Raw genomic sequence first — 24,252 nt, forward strand, 5'->3', positions numbered from 1 at the left:
CAGAATTGTTATATTAATTATTGTTAAATAATAATATATATTATGTATAGATTATAGATACTTTAAAGTTATAATAAAAGTTGATTACAATCATTGAATAGATAAAAAAATTCACAAGTAAAACTTATAATTACGAGCAGTCCATTATTAAATATTTATATTTTATTGAATTATGATAAGTGATAACTTAAGTTTACCGAACGATAACAAATATAGATAAGAGTCGTTTGAGTTATTTATTTATTGATATAGTTAAAATAATCTGTCGCAGTGCATAGCTATTAAGCGTTTCATTTTGTATTATTCTCAACTGTGTACAACATATTATTTTATGTTTGAAAATTAACTCATATATTTTAATACAAATGATTTACAATTGTCGTATATAGCTATTAACTATATAACTATTTTATTCATTATTATAATATTCGCTACAATTTGTATGTGTGTTAAGTGTTAACATAACATAAATATATTTACTAGACAACAAAAATATAATATCATTATTAATTGTGTATACGACGTTCGCCATAGTGATTTGACATGGCCCTGCGTAGTCCTATCAAAGCACTGATTATTTCAGAGTTTTTTTTCTTCAGAATGATATTGGATTCGGACGGCTTAATTAAATCGTTTGAAGTACTATCTTCCATGAATCTTTTACTGACAAACTGTAAAAACAAAATGTGTTAATAAATATAACCAGTATTGCTTATATATCTGATTTAAATATATACATATTGATATTAAAGGAAAGTGAATATACAAACCACTAGGTGCTACTTGCTTACTCCCATTTAAGATTTTGAGCAAAAGACAAAAGTATGAATTTTTATAAAGTTAAAATATTTCAAACATCACCTTTAATATTTTTACTGGTATAAAAGTAAATCTAATTAGTACAAGAAGAGGAGAGAGACACTAAAAGAGTTAAATATGGAAATTTTCACACTAAATTAATTTTTGACAAAATCCAGTTTAATATTTTGCTGTGATTAAAAAAATTCTAATGTATAACCCCAGTAACTTATCATGTTTACTAAATATTTATTATAGCTTTTCTACTTATAATTCATAGTATAACTTTTAAAATATTTTGATTAATTTTAAGTTTGGATTAGGGATTTGAAAATTGTTTATTAAGTATTAAAACACTTATTTTTGGTAAAAATATTAGATATTTTATTAAAAAATTCCTCATAAGTTGATAAGTAGCTTTATTTAGAGTTTTAAAAAAGTTAAGTGTTTTACACTATTTTGAAAGAGTTTTCGAAGTTAGAATTTTGAGGAATTTCACCAAAACCCAAAAATTTGCCTTAAAACGTGGTTTTTCATTTAAAAAAATTAGTTGGTATCACCACTCATACAAATAATTAAATCGTATTATACATATTTTATCATTCATTTAAAAATACAGTGCTTAAATATACATAAAAATTATAATTTTAATACGGATTTTGTAAAGAAAAAGTAGTGGTGAACATGTTTACTGAAAAATCCTGTATAATATAGAGTTAACTATTGTTTAACTATATAGATATAAAATAGTACATAATAATTTAATTGGGGAATGGTAATAAATTGCTAGATATATTAAGATTGATTTAAATATATTTTACCAGTGCGGGCTTAGTGTTAATCGGTATGTTTGGTTCCTCAATAATGTAATTGTCGTCCGAACAATAATTAGGACGCAGTGGGTATCCGTTGGTCATGCTGATGAGGTACGTCATATACGTACAGATTAATAATAAGTGATGAATGTAGCCCAAGAGTTTCCTGAAAATTATAAACAAATTTTTAACTTTTGAGAACTGTTTATAAGTGTAATTAATAACAAAATGGCACGAAACTACAATACATAGCAGCCATTGGAATTATTTTATTGTAATTCATAAAATAACAATCTTATAGTGGTTTATTATTATTATTATTATTATTATTATTATTTTCAATATTTTTTTAATATAATATGAGAAAAATTAGAAAAAATTAAAACAATTTTCAAAAAAATTTAGCTACTTTTGTTATACAATATAATATATTTTATACATTATAATATAATGGAATTTTGAAAATTGCAACAATTTGTTTTATTACGAATTAAATGTTCTTTAATGGTAATTTATTATAACACATAACATTGTATTGCTATATAATGTGATAATTTATTTTAAAACAATTAAGTATTCAAATAATTAAAAACGTTACGTTATAAGTATAGTGTTACTTTTAAAATATATTTTATTTAAAAGTCATTGATAAAGTTTAAAAATAAAAGTGATCGTGGAATTTATTTGATTTTAATTTAAACTTATATGAATTTAATGATTATTTATTTTGAATTTAATATAATTAGGTATATCATTATGATTTATTGATGATTTTTAGCTTTTTACACAAATAGGTTAATAAAAAAAATTAAAATAAAAAATTGAACCAACAACTTACTCATAATAAAATATGTTCTACTTACATGTTGTTATCGTACTGTCTTCGATGATTCTGATTTTGCTACCGAAAAAAGGGATATTATATACCGAAAATGGATTGCAGTTATACAATTATATCATCTCATTATTCTGAATACACGTCAATCTAGTATAATATTGTGAGTTAACCGAAAACATTTCACTAGCAGATATAGGTGCTCAACAGGAGTCCACATACAGCACCGTATCCAAGAGGGGTGGTTGGATTAGGGTCGAAAACCCCCATCGCTTTTTTTTTATTGTTATTATTATTATATGACTGTACATTTTATGTAGTCTTATTTATAACTTGAATTTTTTTTGCACAAAAAAAAAAAAGAAATGACGGCTTGTCACATGCAATTCAACATTTTATCAAACTACTTTATTAAAAAATATATCATTGCACCATCGTTTTATGGTTATATTATCATATTTTTTTTTTGTGTATCTTATAATTAGTAGGTACTTATTTGGAACATTTTAAAATATTTTTTTCTCCATTAAACAAGCGTAAATAATTGTATTGAATAAATTTTAGTAAATAGTAATATTCATTACACAACACCATTGAGCGGTATTATTATGCAATAAAATTAATAAACGCACGTGTGTTATATACAGATGTACCTTTCAGATAATATATTACCCAATAATTTGAGACATTTTAAAATAAACTTGTCGAACATGTAATCATGATAAAAAACAATATTCCTAGTTCAATAAACACAAAATATATAACAAGAGAATCATACGATTCACATTATTTTTATACATTATTATTTATTACGACATTGTTTTTCGTTTTATCATTTTGTGAATTGCCACAATTTATCACAATATTAATGTACCTATTTTATACTTTCAGCGACTATCACTGATTATAATTTTTAATCTAATTGTTGCTTATTTGCGTGGCTTTAATGCATTACGCATAAAACTGTACCTACAATTAACGACAACTAAATAACTATAGGCTTATGCCTCAGTCGGTTGAAAAATGTCGAGTTTTATTTATATTAGCTGGTTTGTTCCAAGTTCCAACTCAAAATTTGAGATTAGTTTCCATCTGATCCATAATAATGAATTTGAATATGAATATAATGAAAAATTCTACTGCGCATGCTCCCGACAGTTCTATGATGGTTTGACCGCGTGTTGGAACAAACCTAATAATTTATGCGTCGTCATTACCGTATTTGAGCGTTTCTCCTTTTTTGTGAAATTATGACTAATAAAATGTTAAAGACTGAAGGAGAAAAATATATATATACTTTTATATTTTTTTCAAAGAAAATGGTAAGTCAATATGGAAATATAACAAATATTTAAAAAAAAAAAACAAAAAAAAGTGGGCAAGTGAGTACCGCTCTGCTGTACATTAGGTGCCGTATGGATCATTATTATATATTATAGGAGTGTTAAATTTGAATCCAATGATAGTTATCATTGTATACGAAAAACGATTCTGAACGAAGATGATTTGTCAGCCTAGGATATAATTTCTAGTGGTTGGTAAAAAAGGTGGTTTAAAAAAACCAGCTTATATTAAAAAATATTTTGAAAATTAAATCACGTAAAGAACGCGAATCTTAATAACTGGTAAAATTTTCAAGTATCTACGACTTATACTTTTTGAATAATAACAAATATTTAAAATCGTTTGAGGATAAATCGTTATCGTTACGCTATTTCGTTAAAATTTAAAATTCAAACGCACTTAAAATTTTTCCTATAATGATGCTTCGAGTTTTCTCTATAGATACTTGAAGGTAAACTTATGGAAAACTTAGTGTTGTATTTTTAATCCTTAGTTATAAACACAAAAAATTTTATGATTTTTCAACTTCAAATATTTCGCAAATATTCATAATTTTGACGAATTTTCGTCAAAATTTGAACTTCAAATGCTAATAAAAAAAAATTGTGCCTATGTATTCTTATAATTTTTTAATCAATATAAGAATAACATATGAGGAACTTTGTATTAAATTTTCAAGTATTTTGATAGGGCCAAAAAATTTTTATCGACACTTCAAAAATATTTTTTCAGAAAAATTGAAAATTTCAGTTGTCTATAAATAGCTCAAAAAAAGTCAAAATATTTTGAAATTTAAATCACGTAAAGAAAACGCGAATCTTAATAACTGGTAAAATTTTCAAGTATCTACGACTTATACTTTTTGAATAATAACAAATATCAAAAATCGTTTGAGGCTAAACTGTTATTTAACGCGGTTTTTGTAAAAATTTAAATTTCAAACACTCATAAAAATTTTTTGTCTGAATCCGGTAGAGTTTTTTTTACAGATATTTGAAGAAAAATGTATGAAGAACCTTGTACCAAATTTTCAAAACTTAGTTATAAACGAAAAAAATTTTATGATTTTTCAACTTCAAAATTACTTGCAAATTTTCGCGTTTTCGACAGATTTCGTAAAAATTGAACTAAAAACGCTTATAAAAAAAAGTTGTGACTAACGATTTTTAATTTTTTTTAGCTACATTAAAAACAACTCATAAGGAACCTTGTATTAAATTTTCAAAACTTTTTGGTCATCCAAAAATTTTTATCGACACTATAAAAAAATTTCTCAAAAAAATAGAAAATTTCAGTGGTCTATAAATAACTCAAAAAAAGTCAAAATTTTTTGAAAATTTAACTATATACGGATACCACTGACATTAACATTTGGTGAAAATTTCAAGTATTTTCAGTAATTAGTTTTTGAATTACAACCATAAAAAAAAATCGATTTGGTCGAAAACTGGTTTTGCGTAAAAATTGCCGTTTTTCCGTCATTTTTTTTTTGTTTTTCTCGATTTTTTTGAAAACTGTTGGAAAATGTTAACTTTTTACCTCTATAATGCACCAAGGATATTCACTTTTACATCGGAAACCACCCCCATTGTTTGAAATTGGAGCATTATTTCGACTAGTTATGCTGTACACAGACACAAAAAAAAAAAAAAAAAAAAAACACACATCATTGTAAAATCAATACATTCATCACTTCGTTCAGAATCTAAAATATTGAAGACGCGTTAATTTAAATCACGTAAAAACATTAAAAATATCGACCATGATGATCCAGACCACATTCCAAATTCAATAGACACTAGTCTTAAAAAATACTTAATTTACCAAAATAAATACTTATTAATAACAGTGATGTAAGTTCTCATTATATAGAAAAAATGGGAAGAAAAATTTAGAATTTCAGTATATATACCTATATATATATTACATGTATGTGTGCGGTGGCGGTGGATGAATGTGTGATGAATTGAAGTCGTGATAAATTGATCACGTCGAATTGAAGTATATCCTTTAATACCTTTGAAATTAAGATACATATTTATTCTTATGAAAAAAATGAAATTGTATGTGTTGTGTGATGCTAATTAGTTTATCCATATGAGTAAAAACCTTAGATAAGTTGTATGTGAACATACAGTTAATAAGTAATACTTAATAATTCTTAAGTTTTAAGTTATTACGGAGAAAAATAATAATTTATCTAAGTAAAAAAAAAAGCTAAAAATATATTTTTAATAAAAATCTGTAGAGTTCTACTTCAAATTACCTAATCGAGTATCTAACGATTCTTTTTTAATAATTTAATTAAAATATTGATAAAAATGCATCATGTTAATCCTTTTTATCGCACATCAGCTTTAATGGTTTAAACAATTACATGTTTGTGTCAACTAAAACTAAATTGTTAAATCGTTAAATCAAGGGATATTAATTAATTATAAGCTTGTATTAAAAATGAATGTATATTCAGCGTGATCAAAGCAAAGAAGTAATTCATTAATTATATTAAGTTGGTATTAACTTAAAATATTATTTTTATAACTTTAACAAAATTATAAGTTATTACAATGGAAATCGTATCAAGTTAAATCATATTTTAATCGGAAAATTAAAAATGAAATAATTAGTTGAGTTAAAAAGTTCAATAAATAACTTTTTAAAGTAGCTAAACTTGTTTAGCTATCTATAGTTTGATAGTTAATACCCATATTTTCGTTTTATCCTATAATCGGTTACTTTTTTTTTTACAAAGTCATCTAATAAGCTGTTATTTTTTGCAATTAGTTTTTAATGCAACACTTATTCACAATATACGGGTCGGGTTCAATGAATATTTCCGGTTGAAACTGTAGTCCAGTCTGACCTTGATATTGTGTTTACTGTTTACATTCAGTTTGCTAAATCGATGTACCGTAAATAATTACAGTATATCGCGTGCAAAATATTATATTTTTCGTACTGTTTGCACAAAAATTAATAACTTCTAGGCGCCTAATATCGTGTTTTATAACATATTATTGATATACACATCACTCGCTTGGTAACAACATTGGTGTGTACTAACCAACAAACTGTTAATTTATCGATGTACGAATGTTAAGTTTCGGTTGGATGACAACATCGCATGTCCTGCAGGTAGGTATAATATTATGATGTACCAAAATGGAAGAAAAACGAAAACGTCGAAATAGAGTATCACATCTGTTGATCACTTTATAATAGTTTGAATAAAATAGTAATAATTATATGCTAGCCACAGGTTTACGGTCGAAGACGTGTTAAACAGTTTAAAAAAAATGTTTACGAACCTAGTGGTCAGTACATCCTTATCGAGAACAACGATAAAATATTTCTTTTCCGGTGTATGATCATTTTGTTTTTGCTCCGGCTATAATAACATTCCGATCAAAATTTAAATTACTTTTGAGGTTAAAACCGTTAAAGTATGTACATTGTGCATAAGCGTATTTACTCAAAATACATAATATACTGATGGCTATTATGATGGGGACATACTCATTCAATATTCCTTATACATACTTCATTTTTGATATATATGTATAACCTATACAATACACGGTAATATTATAAAAAAACAACCAAAGTAAAAATACTGTATTTAAATGATAAGGTCATTTTGATTTTTAGAGAGTACTTTATCAAACATTTAAACCACTAAATAGGTAAATAGGATATTGCGGCAAAGTTTAAACCTATAAATAAATGAAACTTTAACACTGTTTAAAAATACATAGGCTAATAAAATTTAACAGACCACATCATTTCCCTTTTATGGTAAACAATCGAATTTTAGTGCTCAAGTAACACTTGTAATTATTGCGTTTAAGAGGTAAAAAAAAAATTAAATTTTCAAATTTAAAATAATATATTCGAATCTATTTTATAATTTCCAGAACTGAATGTATACGTATAACCACTTCAAGTGTACCTATATTATGATAGTAAAAAGTTATCATGTATTTATTTAATTATTTATGTATCATATACATCTGCGTGATTTTTCTGCCTATTGTAGCATGTACACAGCGGGGTGTACATACGTTTGTTAGGCATTTGGTGATTTTTTTTTTTTGATTTTTGATTTTTTCTTTTATATGAAATTTAAAATCTGTACTTAATGGCACAATAAGTAAAGATGATACAGGAAGAAACATATAAGGTATCAAAACACATTAGACATAGGCTAACAGTTTACAATAAATTATACATAGCACATGACGTTACGTTTGATAAAAGCAGCCACCCACTAGTGACATTTACGTGTATTTGGTGATTTAAACGCAGTACAATAATATTTGTTGTGAATGATATTATCATTTTTTTTTCATTTATCATAGAAACAAATGGATTACATTTTTGTGGATTTATAAAAACGTAAAAAACATACCCCACATACCCCTACGCTTCAATTATAGTTATGAACATAAAAATACAAATTATTATTTTTATATGTTTTATTGATAATGCGTTCAATATATATTTTATATAACACAAAAAATACTAGTTTGAATTTTGATTTTAATATGTCAACAGTTTCAGAAATATTAAGCACTAAAGAATTTAGAGTAGAAAAAGGATACCTTTATTTAATAATCAAAAGTTTATCTCTATACACCACTCTTAAGTACCTAATTTTGCAAAAAATCTCTAGCAATTTGAAAATATGGTATTTAAAATAAGTTATTTAAAATTTCTAAAAGACATAATATATATATATGCCTAATTTAAATAAATTTAATATTAAATAAAAAAAATTGGATTGAGTATACTTGATGATCCTGTATATTATAATAGGTAAGGAAACGGAGTACTTGAAAAACACACACATAATATAAGTAATATTACACTGTCGAATCCTATATTACTTCTTTACTAAATTTTCTACCGAAAAAAGGTTTATTCTTATTAACTATGTTTATATTATCTAAAATTTAGATAATAATTTTATAAGGTCTATGAAAATACTATTTTCACTAATCAATATACATATGTAATGCCAAAATTATACTAACCAGTGATTGTATTTTAATTTTAAATACCTGTGAGATTCCAATAATACTTTTTCATCTCTATATTTAGAGTGTATAGTATACACTGTATACCCTATTTTAAATCTTTGGGAAATGCACACATCTCCCCCTATTTTCCTGTACCTGTGTAAATGCATATTTATTATTTTTTTTCATTATTATTATCGAGACAACAATAAGACGACTTTTAAATGCCAAATAACTCGGTTAGCAAATTCAATAAAATCATAATTTTTATACGCGTATGTGAATGTCGTAATTACACCTGGAAATATATTATATTGTGTATTTTTTTTTAAGATTTTCAAACGGAGGGTTTACCTCCGGATGATTAAAAAAAATCTGGTTTGTATATAATTCACACAAACAAAAGTTTTTTCCCCTCCTCGAATAAAAAAAAAATAACCTTCTAGGGTAATTTTTTTTATTCTTTCATAATATATTTATTACTTCAACTGTGCTAAGGCATTTTTTTTACTTGTTGATTATTACCATAATATTTTTTTAATTTTGTTTTTTACTTGATACAATATAACAATACTACTTTATGTTAAATTAGCTAGGTATACCTACCTACTTACGTGACATATACGTTAAAATGTTAGATTGAATTATATAATCATTTTGAAATTTAATGAATTTTAATTTAATTTTTTTTATATTAAAATTTAAAATAATTAACGATATTTTCCAATTATACTTTGTAGGCACATATCCTAAAAATAAATCGATCGCCTTATGGTTTTTATGTGTTCCATTAAATTTCCAATTTAAGTTTATTAAAATATAAGAAATTATAGGTATTAAATGACGGCAAAAAATTATTATTTAATACTAAAGGGTGCAATATGTTCCAATTATTTCAATTAAAACTATAAATTAATTTATCAAACTATAGAGGTGTTAGTTAATAAAGTTGGAAACTAAATTTGATGATTTGACCATTAAAACTTTCATTAAAAAATATTTTATTATCCTCCATTTGAGAAAAAAACAAGTTAATCTGTTGTTTATGCAACTGTGCTATAACATTTTTAAAATGTCATAAACAATTAATCGTTTAAAACTTTAAAATAATGAAACGCGTCATTTTTCCCCTTTTTTAATATTTCCATAATCATTAAAAAAAAACCATGAGTTCAATGACGCATAATAAGTTATACATTATACATGGTGTTTTTTATCATTAACCTGCAGTGAACACTTATTGTTTTAAAAAGTGTAAACTTTTCAAAAAAATTTTAGATACATGTTTATCTAAAACTGTAAAATTTTTTTATTTTTTTCGCCCTTATATTAAATAGTAAAAAAACTATTAACTTTTGATTTTCAAATGGCAACCAATAAAAATAAACAATTGCATAAATTAATAAAGCTCTGTTTTTCATTAAATTTCACTTTCAAATTTTTAACTTTCGTTGATCCGTTGTTGAGTTATTATAGTTACTCAAAGTTGGGTGGTTTTAGAAGGTTTTTATAGGAGTAATACATATATTATATTATAATATTTAGGACCGTCGAAACTAGGATTTTTATTGATGGTAGATTATTAATTGTTTTTAGCTGCACTTTATATTCGACACAGTGTGCGTGTGCTGTGCATGCCTTAAATTATAATAGGTACAAAGTACAATGATTATCAATCATGAATTCAACGATATTAAATTCATTGCTATTATTGTAATCATACTCGTATATTGCATTAGATCAATTATTGTAATTATTGTACTTGCAAATAAAACCTCTAATTCCGACGGTACTGATTTGTATGTATAACACCTAAAAACCTTCTAAAACCAATAGGATGCCATTTTAAAACCAACTTTTTGAAATAATGAGTGTTTAATGACAAAAAAATCACCTTGTATAATGAGTAAAATATGTATATAATGAAAACAAACGCTGAATCACTGTAGGTGATCAGTCTTCTATCTATATCAGGTTATTTTCAATTTTTTTTTTTTTTTTGTAACTGAACAATTTGTGGCTAAATCTTATATTTACTAATATGTGTTTTATTTTTTGTATTAATAGACAATAATTCGTAAACTATTAAGTATAAAAATACATTTATACTTAAATTGTTTTATTTTCCTTAAAAATTATTCCATTTTTAGTATAAATAATATAATCAATATTAGTTATTTTGTTCAAGTATATCAAAAATATAATAAAACATATTTATCGTTATAAACCAATTAATTAACCAATCCTCACCATAAAATTAGAAATAATGTTTTCAATTTTTTTGTTGACTTTATGCTTATTGCATACGCTAAGAACAGAAACAAAAGTTATAGTACACAATAATGTGATGCTAATTTATTGTATATTGTTATTAAATTGTATAAAATAGTATAGATCAGTGAAAGTGCAGGTATATTTTATCAGTTACCAATGTTATCATATTATTTGCTCCACGCATCCCCATTACAAATAAAAATTTAGTGCTTTCGCAAAATGTTTGTTCAAACAAAACTTTTGGTATCTATGTATTAAAATACTCAGTAAAATAATTTATTTCAGAATATTATATTAATATTAAGGGGGCTGTAATTTAAAATAAAGTCACACAGGAAATACAAAACGGGTGTTGGAAACGCGTCTCGCTTCAATCACTTCTATGGGGTCGAATAGTGTTGTACTGTTTCTGTAATTACTTATAGGCAATTATTTTTATAAATTTTAAATCTTCGCATTAAAAAAATGATCCTTAGTTAAAATCGTACTAGCTAGTTACTTTTCTAAAAGTAGGTACCTAAGCAGTTGGTCTGATCATTTTGAAAAATTATATTATTGAAAACCTCCCTTTTAAAGAATTATTTTACAAAATATTTAATCGACATATTTGGGTTGTTTGAAAAGTAATCTTATATTGTTCATTGGAAACAAATATCGCTGTGAAACTAATTTGCACATTGCTCTGCAGAATTTGAATGTCCCTTATTATAATAAAATCTTGAAAAATCAAAGATAACTTTTTACAATTTTTCTGTTGTTATCGTTTATCATAATAGTTTTAAGTCTTTTACTGTGTATGCATAGGCACAACTTGGATCACATTAGAAGGGAGGTTGTTGTCTACATATTGTTTTAATATAATTTTTTATAAAATTTTCTCCATCGTAATTCTATAATAAACTAACAATATTATCTCTTTGCTCAAATTTTAGTAACAGTCTCATAGATAGCATATATGGTTCACAGTATATTTTTAACTCATTCAAAACGTTCGTGATTTATTGACCAATATAGGTAAATATTTGACAGAGCTATAAAATGTATTATTTGAGAGTAGGGCTCATCGACCAAACCCCTATTTAATTGCCCTCGTGCACACCTACTATGCGTTCATTAAAAACCGTATAAATCGTTTATTATTGGGAAAAAATAACTTTAAAATCGACCGAAAAGTAGATAAAATATAACGGTCGGCAACAAGTAAAATATGTATTTTTAAAGTAAAATAATAATATTATAATATATACATCGCGGATATCTGTTCTGAGCGTCTGACACATAATCGTACGCGTCATAAATAATTATTATTTTAATACAGTCGGCCAGTCGTTGTCCACGCGCTTACCTACGCGTGCTACTATTATCATATTATTATACAACAATATAATATTATCATAATAATTTTCTAATCGCCATCATGTACGCGTCTTCGCACCCGTCATAATAATTGCATACGATATATTCATATGGACCCGAGTAAATTGCAGGGCGGCGCACCGCGGTTCGCTTAACCCTTTTCCGCACCGTATCGCTACGATTAAGTGTCGGTTTCCTATCTACCCGTGTACATCTTCTTATATACATAATAATGTATACATATAGCGACGATGATACACAATATCGTTCCGGTGTCGCTCCCACAACGCGCTCGATGGCATAACAACATAATACATCTATATATAAAACAATAAAACGAATTTAACATTTTTATATCACATATAATATATTATATTATACGTACGCACTTTAATATTAAATTATAATAATATATTATTCTACTGCAGACTATACAGGGTGTTCCATATAATGTCCCAGTTTCAAAACGATAGGTACCTACATTGTTTAATAAAGTGTTATATGGGTACATTTATCAAATTGAAGCGGTGACCGATCAAAACTTAATGGGTTATCAAGTTTTTTCTAAATGTTTTTTCCCGTATACGTCCACCTCGCCGTCGGTTATGGGGTCGTAATGCGATGATGACCAAACTCGTCTCAAATCCTGTCTAACGCGTTTGCAGGTGTAGCGTAGGTAGTATTAAGCCGACGGACCCTTTATAGGTTCTTTGCGTCAGTCCTTCGAGACTTGACAGAGGCGGCGCAAAAACTAACGACTCGCCTACAGGTCCATCATATTTTGACAACCGCAACGATAAATCACTCTACAATGACTCACCCTGCAAACAACGAGGAGTTCTAATTTTTTGTTTTTGTTTTGTTTTTTTTTTTTTGAAACCAGGAGTCAAGACATTCTCCAAGGAGCACCCTGTATCGATGTGTTTACACGCGTATAACAAAATATTATGCGCCGTCCGAACTTAATCGAGTGCTGCGGCACAAACGGTGTATGCCATACGTCGTCATCGGTTCCGGACCCGTAACGTTTTTACGGACTAATGCGAGATCACATTATTCACGCATCCCACCGCCGCCGCCGCCGCTGCAGCGGCCGGTCGAAAAGGCGTGACCGACATCTGTTTTCGCGTGGCCTGCGAAATCCTCGTACTCGTTTACCCGTGTATATAACATGTATACGTATTATTCCTACGTGTGTATAATATGTCAGTATATTATACTATTATTATATTATGTATATATTGTATACCTATACGGCGTCGTCGTCACCTGGTCCCGGACCGGCGGCGCGTCCTCCGAGTGAAACGAGCGTTGTCCGAACCTGCAGCATACGAGCGCGGTACGAGTGGCGACGAGGGAAAGAGAAAAGGCCGTACAGAGATAGAATGGAATGAGAAAACAAAAAAAAAAAAAACAAACGTCCAAAATCCTCCCCAAAAACACCGCGACCGATAGCAGCGAACGCGTATATACGATATAATGTACCTATAGTTCTTTTCCAGGACGAATTCTCACGGTACATATACGACCTACCCTCAATGTATTATATGTGGACCGTTAGTGGGCATATAATATATCATATAATGTGCCTGGTGCCATATACGAGTGTATGAAAACAATGTCATGTATTATAATATTATTGTGTATTTAATCAGAGGCGAGCGAAAGAAAAAATACCGACTCGAGTCCAGTATAGATGTTGAGTTATTAGACAACGTTTGGGGGACGTTAAGTTATAACAATTGCATGTATAATATATTTGCTAAACAATCAATTTTAAAGTTTGAAGTCATTGCGAAGAAAACTATTATCTCATCTCCGTTACAAAAAAAGTTGTTTTATTTTTTAATACTGACTGTGAAACTTTCAAAAATGAATCCTATTATTTCTTCTTATTGGATATTAAACACCATCTGTTCATACCTAATAGTTTATTTATTCATAACTCACAGGTCTGTGTTCAATTAATCTATTTATTTACTTCGATTTAAAACCATTGCACATGCAACGCGATTAAACAATTATAAATTTAATTGGCTTTTAGTTTCATCAAAGTTATAGATTTGTATAATATATGTGATTTTAGTACTTACATATTTTTTTTAAAAAAATACTCAAAATGATATCAGCATGGACAACTGTAAATTAATCTAGTGAAGTTATTCAGTTGAGTAATTAGTTGATTAAAAAAAAAAAAAACTTTGGATTATATCAACAAAGCAGTGCCGTTTTAATCGTCCATCGTCTCTACCGAACCACGAACTAACGGTGGTAGCATGACATATTCGTTTTATTTGATTTCTATATTATAAGTATTATACAAAGAACGCTGTCCCTCGCCGATAAAACATATTACCCATTTACCCGTGTATGTATTCGGTTGGCTGAATATTCTGAAAACGATTTTCGAAAGAAAACAGACCGCTATAATGATTGTTATTAAAAATTACACATGGTGCGAAGGTATGTATAGGTAATATAATAATCGGTTATCGATGACGTAGGACGGAAAGAAAAAAAAACCCCGTGCGGAAGCGAATCGTCGGGAGGTCGTCGGACATATTAATATTATTTAAAACATGTGAGTCGTAAGAGCGCGCGTATACATAACACGAGGTACTTTCCCTTAAAAACTATTTACGAATACTTAACAAAAATATATTATAATAAAAATGTATTGTCCGGAGGCGAAAATAATAATAATCGGTTGCCCACGAATACCTATAAACACCCAATTACGAATAGTGCAGTACACACGTCACATAGTCTCACGCGGTATTTAATCAACCGTTAAAAACAATTTGTTTAATTATTATTATATTATATCGACGGTAATATTATTATTTTAATTATTATCATGTATTGTTATATTGATCGCACAACAACAATAATATCTGTATCATGGGTGTACTAACCGCGAGTGTATTATTTACGTATATTAATAATAATAAATATTATAATGGGTACACACACAGCAGGTATATTATGCACGCTGTAATCGAATCAGTATTCAGTTAACTTATTCCCGCGATCGAATTACGACGCTTTTATCGGTGCTCGTGCACTGTACACAATAATAATAATATTCATTACTCGATCGCAAAAATAATTATATTATAATAATTGGAATGATTGTTGATTCTGTCGATTTTATTTCTCAGGGGCGTGGATCGGCGAATTTCGGAACAAGTAAATCAGATTTCGAGAGAACCGTGGCTAATCGATTGCAAACAACTGACATTGTTTACAATCCTACGGGGGGTGTTTTTTTTTTTTATTATTATTATTATTTAATTAAAACGTACCGACGATGTTGAAATAGTTGTTTTGAATGTCCGTGTAAAATAGTCTTAACTTTATTTTAAAACGATAATGATATTTCTTAATTAGAACCAAATTCATTGTAACTTTTTTAAATACGACATTTTAAAATTGCAGTAAATTATTTGCTTTTCAGCAATAACATAAATAAATCAGCAGTAGTAATTTTTAAAAACTAATCGAAACTATCGAATAGTACATTATAAATTTAAATACAACCAATGAGTATAACCATATAGTTATTAGAGGTATACGTTTGGAAATTTGGGAATCATATTTTACAACATGCGGGGTTGTGTACTATTTCAGTAAATATAAACGGACGTTGAAATCGATTCAAATAATATAACAGAGCTATACAACACAATACTCTGAATACATCAAATTCATATGAGTTAGAACGATGATGATCAATGATCGCCGTCAGGATGCATAACATAATAATAATATTGTCTGATATATGTATTTAATGTGATGTGGGAGTGTGTTTTCAACGAAACGCTTTTGCCCAGTCTGCGATACATCGCAAAACGTTCGTTAGCGTCTCATTGTTCGCAAACGAAAACGGTTTCGTACGATATTATAGTTCGCGATACGTCCTAAGTATAAAGTAAACCTATAAATTATAACGCTAATGTAATGTCGACGTGCAATAAACGCTGAAATGAGTACCCTGCACACATCCGCACAAATAAACGGTTAATTATATTACATTTATTGGTATACGATAAAATGTGTAGCACTGAAAAACCATAAGGTTAATAATACGTAGGTTGTTTATATGTTGTAACGTTTACTGCGAGAACATGTATATTATGTACACGAATACAATGCAATTATTCAAATCTGATTTTTGGAAACTTAAATATTATACTTAAAGACCATATTTTTAAATTTTTGATCTAGATGTTTTCATACTAAGCGCTCGAAGAGTGTTTTTAAAATAACAACTCCCCGTCTTTTTTCAACTGTAAATTGTTTAGTGAATAATTTTTTTGAAAATATTGACATATCAAAATAAAAACTTGAATAAGTTAACAACTAGAAAACACTACTCTTTTGAATTGTAAGAATAAGTGATTCTTGTTTGAAAAACCGAAGTTTGTAAAGTAATAGAACACTCCTAACAACTTAGATAAGTAGTATAAACATTTGAAAATATAATCTTAGAAGTAAGTATATATAAAACTTTCAAATATTATAATATGAATAGGTTCATTATTAAATGAAAAATATGTTTAAATAGTTAATTTATTAAGTAAAATAGAAAATTTAACTAATTAGTCGAGTTGAAAAGTTAAAATTGAATGCATTTTGTAAAGCTATAGTTAATGCTCCATCGCCTTTTTATGATGTATATTTTATGTTATAATGCTATAATAGTGTTTTGTATGATCGATTATACTGCATACACATTAACGTTTCATTGTATAATATACAACTCGTACAAAAGTATAAAAGTCTTACAATTAAACGTAGCCATTTTATAAACATTATAATATAAGACAGTAAAAACGAAATCGGTGTTTCGCTTCGGCCTAAGTATATTTCGATCGTTATGCGTAATACGCTTTGCACAGTTTATAAACTCGTGTGCACCTATATATATATATATATTATATATATACACCCGTTGCATATATACACAACGTGTCAGTCCGCAACGGTTTCCCACCGCGAGCACTTACGTGGGCGGCGTGTCTGCTTGTCCCGTAGTAAAACCCCCCTTTTTTTTAAACTCTACTTCCGTCCCTAATATGCACCGTCCGAATTACCATATTACACCGCATAACGACGTCCATTAGTAAAATTACCTGACCCATTGTGGTGACTCCTAAATAATTATTGTCAAATGAATATACCGGTCTGGTTGCTTTACGTGTTGTAAGCACACATGTATATAGGATTCATATTATATAGGATTCTATTCGACATTGACGTTCCATTTAAATATTATGTCATATCCTCCGGACATACAGTTCATGTATATTATATTATTGTATAAACAGGGTAATTCACAGAGATTGTTCTACCACTTTTTTTCTTTTAGCAACGGACGTATTCAAATTCATAGTGTTTGAATTTCGAAGCGTACTTAAATAAAGAACCCGGTTTTAAAATATTTAAATTTATAAATTTCGTGACGATGTTATTTTTTTTTTTCAAATGAAAACCACCATTATTTATTGTAAATTTATAAGGATTTTTTTTTCTTAAATGCTGATACATAATATAAATTTAAATTCAAATGAGTAATTTATGAGTTATTAAAATTTAAGTACCTAATGACTAAGGATAATAGTCCATGCTAGTAGGTTAAGAAGATTGAAGGCTATGATGATTTGAAAATTATAGTAATTACCTATATACCTATTTTAATTTGTAAAAATTGTCAGAGTATAACAAGTAAATTAAATTGAATATTACATACATTTTATATTTAATAACTATTATTAAGTTTAATAATTCAGAAACTTTTCGTTTGGTAAGAAAATACAGTAAAAAAAAATAGTTCTCGTTTGAAAAAAAGAAAATTATATATCCACTGGATACTTTGTAAATTATATAAAATATCTACGTATTTAAAATTATGATTATAATTTTTTTTTTAATTTGAAAATTCAAAAAATTGTAACTGGAAAAAATGGGTATTATTAAAAGTTAAAAGCTAGTAAGTCACCCTGTTTATACGACGTGGTTCGGTAAAAATATTATAATTTTACCACAAGAATGGTCCGGTTATACCTCTCGATAACGGAAACCTCTTTAATGTCGACGAGTTTTTCTTTTCTACGCATCAGATGTATTGTAACACAATATAATATAATAACGGAATCCTTTATTGAATAAATTATGTTCGGTGCCGCCGCCGTGAACCTTTAGGCATGATATATAGACCAAAAGTACTATCGATTTTCGTTTCGGTACTACTTAACAATGCGAACATATTGTAATATTTAAACTGCGCGTCTTGGTAAACGTAGGGAGCAACGAAGCAGCTGAAACGCGTATTTCTGAATTCTATATGTAGAGCGATCATCTGATAATACAATTATATAAATTATTCAAAGAATAGTAATATAATTTTTGTTAATTATAAATAATGATTTTTCAGCATAAATCATTGAAAATCGAATGCACAAGTAAATATATTGTGCAAAGAGATTAATCATTAGACACAAAACAACTAAATTAAACGAACTATTTTAAAATGTACCCATGTAATACATATTTTTATTTTTCAGCTGTGTACATAGCGCGTGTTGTATAATTCAATACGTTTCTCAAATCGCTATCCCCGTGAATCGTCATTACTAATTACAATTCTTTGAAAAAAATTAATGTGTTTTTGAAATTATTTATTAATTTTTCGTTTCGATAATAATCATTCATTACAAGTCATGTTCTAGATGTAATTCAAATTACGATTAACCAATTTAATATTTATTCTTTAATTCGCACAATTATCATAAATAAGACATAAATTTGGTATAGTGTTCTAAAATAATGTGTTTTTTTTTCTGAGTTTAAGGATACAATTTTTTTTTGGCGTCAGTGGATCAATAGTTTTATTATATGGCCCTTCATCTACTCAGTAGATTCTACTGGCTTTCATAATTATTATATTATGTCAAATATATTTAACCACAAAAAATGATATAATATTTGTGGTAGGTGATGTTGAACAATTTTATTAATAAAAAATCTCACAGTTACTTAAAATTAAAGTGTTCAATAATTTCTCAAAAATGTATCGTGTTTAACAAAAATAGTTTTTTTAATCCTACAACAACATTATTTCTTCTTGTTGGTTTATTTCACGTCGTAAGTTTCTATGTTTCACAAAATTCACATAATATATTCCTAGAAAAAAATACTTAATTTATTCAAAGAAAAATGTTTAATAGACATTTTTCGTAAACTACTTTTAACATTTTTTCTAATAATGCTTGTATATCTTTAAAAATTAAAATTGAATAGGGAGATGAAAAATTTTAAATCTGCTATAATTAAAAAGTGACTATCGAAATTTTACTAAATTCATGAAAAGTACAAGACAACATAATATGGAAAATTAATAATAACAAAATAAACTTATTTAGAATAATAGTAAATTTAAATTTGTATGTATACATTTTATGTAAGACGTAAGTGTGTATTTTTTTTTTATAAAAAATCTTTACATTTGAAATGCTTTAAAGCTTTAATTCCCTTTTGAATTATATATATAGAAAACTAGTTAACAAAAATTAATTTTGTTATCTCGTAAAATTTGTCATGATATTGATAAATATATTATTATCTTATACTTTATATTATGTAATAAAATTATATTTCTCGTATTTATGGAAAAAGGTTAGGAAACACCTTTCCCTTTAGATTTCTAAAAACAAAGCTTGTCACTATAATATTATTTTGAAAGCTATAATTAAATAATTATAATATATTCAGTTATACAATTAATTAAATATAATTTAAATATCATAAAAAATATCTCATAAACAAAATTGCTTACTTATGAACAGTAATAATATTAATGATATCACCGAAGAAACAGCTATTGATATAAAATTCATATGTTCTGAAAAATAGTATAAATAATTATTATTATACATCGATAATTATTAATTATTAAAATATCCATACTTTTAATCGTAGTAAATCCAGACCAAGTAGACAATCTATATAATGTAAAAGAGATTTTATTCACGTAAGTATAAATATTTTGTTTTGTATTGTTATTAATCATTGGCCCTGTACTTATGAGAGCTGCAGACAAAAAGTCAGCACTGGGTGTTGAGTTGGTAACTAATGAATAGTAGATTTGTGGTTGTGTTTGATTTTCAGTTACATTTCTGGGCAAAACTGATTCTGTAGTCATGCTTAAGTTTTTTTGTACCTTAATAATGTTGGCCTGAGCCAATGGGCTATCGGCCGTGTTTGCATTTCTGATAATTCTCTTTGAAGTGTTTGTATCTAATTTTTTATTATTATCCATCCAGAAACTATTACATATTTTATTGAAATAGTCTATTGTTTTTTTCAAGTACTCGAAATATCCTCTTTCAAAATTAGTCTCTGAACCATAATCATCAAATATAGCTAAATTTGGTATGTACTCAATTTCTCTTGGTTCCAAAACATTTAAAGAAATATATTTTCCATTTACTTCATCGTGACAACACATCAAAGCTTATAAATATTCAAAAACATAATAATCATAATGAATAAATAGAGAAAAATTATAAAATTAACAATTTTATTTTATAATTTCAGATTGATATTTTAATTAAATAAAAATTAATAGGAAAAAATATAAGTACCTACATACATACATTGTATTATAAATGCTTACGATTATCACCATTATGTAAAAGCAATATTGCCCTTTCTAGTCATTTAAAATTATATTATTTTAATTTTAAACACAGTATCGTATAAACTATACAACTATTATGCCTATATCTGAATAGTACTCAAATATGTCTGAAAATAATTTTAATAGGTACCAAATCTATTCAGTAAATATATTCATAAATTAATAAAACCATATATTATGTTTATTTAAACATAAATTAAAAAAAAAAAAAAATAGAATAATGATGAACACATAAATATTTGAAAACTTAAAAGGTCGTATTTCATTAATTTAACTATGCGTAACCGATATTGATGCTTTGTTATTTGGTTAAGAGTCGTTTAAATCTGAACAGAATAATTTAAGGTGAATAAATAAATAATAATGATATTATTAATGAATAAGACTACCCATAAATCTTTATAACTATACTATGCTGAAAAATACTAAATACGTATTTGTATACTAAACTTATAATTTTACTTACCGACAAAAAAAAGTGAAATGCTGTAAAATATAATACTTTTCATGATTAATATTAAAGAAAAATTTAATTGTAAACAAAAATTCAGGACAAAAGTGAGAACGTAGAACTCAACTTCAAATATAAGACGCAAGTACCTAGTAAGACACTAATTTGACGTGGTAATAGTAGAATTCATATTTAGTTTATTTTTCTAAAATGGTCGTTATGGAAAAAATAATTCATAATATTTGTTATTTATTCATGAAAATAAATACTAAATAGGGTTATTTAATAGTATATATTTGAGTACAATATTTATCATTAAGTATAATTTAAAATATAAAATAAAATATCTCGCTCATGATGATAGTGGTAAAAACTGCATTTTTGGACATCTGACCAAGATTTTTAAACGGTTTTCGGTCGTTCAAATATCAGTATTATAACTTGTAGATAGGTGTTTAATATACCTCCTATTCTTTATTTTCTTGTTTAAATCAAAAAGGTTAAAACATATAAATTACTATACTTAATATTTTACTATTCCTTTCATTAAATTATTTAAAGTAGCATACCATAGAAAATAAGCACGACAAACGATTATGGACACTATTTTATATATTTATAAATTGCTTCTATAATTACTATCTAGGCATATCAGTTATTATCTCAGCTATAATAATAGTAATACTAATAATATTCATTCATAATAATACATAATATTATATCTTATTTTGTTATATTTATGCACTAGTGCTCCTATCTATTACAGATGATATTATTATCATATAAATACAATGAAAAATAAATTGATAATTCAAAAATAAACTATGGGAATAATAATTACATAGATACTTGCATATAGCTAGATATTAATGGTTGTACAAACGTGAATAACATATTACTGTTTTTTAATTAAATTGTACAATTGAAGTACTCAAGGCTCAAGTGAACATGTACAACTGCAGTTTCAAAATTATTATTATAATCTATTCAAAAAATTAAAATAATAAAAATTAATTTTTACTTGATACTTAATAGTGTTTTTGACGTCAACCGTGAAGATTTTAATGTTTACAATATTTAAGATCAGCTGTTGTTTAAGTGTCTGTTACAATTTAGTTAATATACACGTCATGACACTTCTTAAAAATATTTTTATACAGGGAGATTCACAAATCATGATAACCCTTCTCTGTTATCCTTTAATAGTATGTACTTATATTTAAATTCAAATTTTCGAAGTTTGTATTTATATTTTTAAATATTTTGAATAATCGTTCAAATGAGAATTGATTTTTTTATCGTAAATTGTTAAGCAGAGAATTTATTTGAACACTTCGATTCTATTAATATTATTTTAACTAGTATAATTTTATTTTTGAACGATAAAACTTTGTGTACTATAGAGTAGGTATAGATTATAGTCATTTATCATTATTTTTTATAACACACAAAATATATGGTTGTTATATTTAGTTTAGATTTCATTTTAAAGAAATCTGTTTGACAATTTACATTGAAAATATATAATATATAAATATTAAATAAATAATTAATTGTTTTTTTGACTAGAAAAAATGAGTATTTATCGATTTAGAGATCACTCATTATAAAATCATCAAATATCATGATAATACAATTATTTAATGATATAATGTAATTCTAAGTAAAAATATGAAAAAATTCCACCAATAAAAAAAAAATCAGCATTTATGTATAAAATAATACTTTTAAAGAAAAAGCAGGAAAAAACATACTTAACGAGCCAATTTTTATACAAGTTAAGTATTGAAATAATAATATATTCATAAAGATTGTTAAAATTGTTAAATTTTAAAGATTTTTATAAAAGAAAAACATCAAAAATAAGTATAAAGGAAATAGTATATTATGCACAAAAATATTGCATTTAAAGTTTAAACATTCTCATATTTATAATAAGTAATTGGTACTTATAAATTATTTTGAATTTATTATACTTTAAAAATTAAAAGTAGGTATAGGTACTATACAAATTATTTATTATATGGTATAAAAACAAATATTTTCTATACACCACCCATCGTCACTGGATATGAAATTCTATAATGAAATAATATATTTCAAAGGGCACACGGAATGACTTATTAAATAGAGGAATAATAATAATACATATAATATGTATAATATAGTCAGCTATAGTGTGAACGAGCGCCCCCATACGGTTGTGCACCCGCTTTGGGTAGTTTTCATACACACCGATGGGAATTTAATGAGTGTTTTCAAATTATTTTCTAATATTTATATCGTATGCGAAAGCCCCTCAAACAAATGGACTCCCTCGCGTGCATAATATACTAGTCGAAAATGATTTGATATTTTTTTGTCACGATTTGGGTAGTTGGGTACACTATTGAATTGGCTGATTATCTCGTTTTTACCATGCCGTTTTTACTAGGTGATTTCAACGGTAGGTCATGACCTGAACTAAAAATCATAAGCCGGTATAACGAATCTATATACGTTTTAAAAATGAAAAAAAAAATTCAATCTCACTGATGAGACACCCTAAAACGATGAGACTATTTTCTTTCAAAAAAAAAAAATACTAAACTATTATAATGCTGTGTGATTTAGCATTATTTTTTTTCAATTCCGCGGGTTTTTTTTTTTTGTTTAGGGGG

At 26.6% G+C, this 24,252-nt stretch overlaps 1 protein-coding gene across 1 annotated transcript; it reads right to left on the reverse strand.

Moving 5' to 3' along the window:
- Positions 1–19,530: 19,530 nt before the first annotated feature.
- LOC126549354 (uncharacterized) lies at positions 19,531–21,791 on the reverse strand. The gene is made up of 4 exons (XM_050198234.1): positions 21,608–21,791; positions 20,409–20,954; positions 20,278–20,343; positions 19,531–19,625 (listed from the first exon to the last, which is right to left on the reverse strand). The coding sequence occupies exons 1-4, from the start codon at positions 21,648–21,650 to the stop codon at positions 19,546–19,548; spliced, it is 735 nt and encodes a 244-aa protein (XP_050054191.1). The 5' UTR covers positions 21,651–21,791; the 3' UTR covers positions 19,531–19,545.
- Between the last annotated feature and the right edge of the window lie 2,461 nt (positions 21,792–24,252).

Source organism: Aphis gossypii, chromosome 1 (assembly GCF_020184175.1).
Source record: "Aphis gossypii isolate Hap1 chromosome 1, ASM2018417v2, whole genome shotgun sequence".
Taxonomy (NCBI): Eukaryota; Metazoa; Arthropoda; class Insecta; order Hemiptera; family Aphididae; genus Aphis; species Aphis gossypii.

Coding starts and splice junctions, on each gene's coding strand:
- LOC126549354 (XM_050198234.1), bottom strand. CDS start 21,650: ATGAAAAGTATTATATTTTACAGCATTTCACTTTTTTTTGTCG. Junction 20,955..21,607: donor CATTTCACTTTTTTTTGTCG/GTAAGTAAAATT, acceptor AATATTTATAAG/CTTTGATGTGTTGTCACGAT. Junction 20,344..20,408: donor TGGATTTACTACGATTAAAA/GTATGGATATTT, acceptor ACTATTTTTCAG/AACATATGAATTTTATATCA.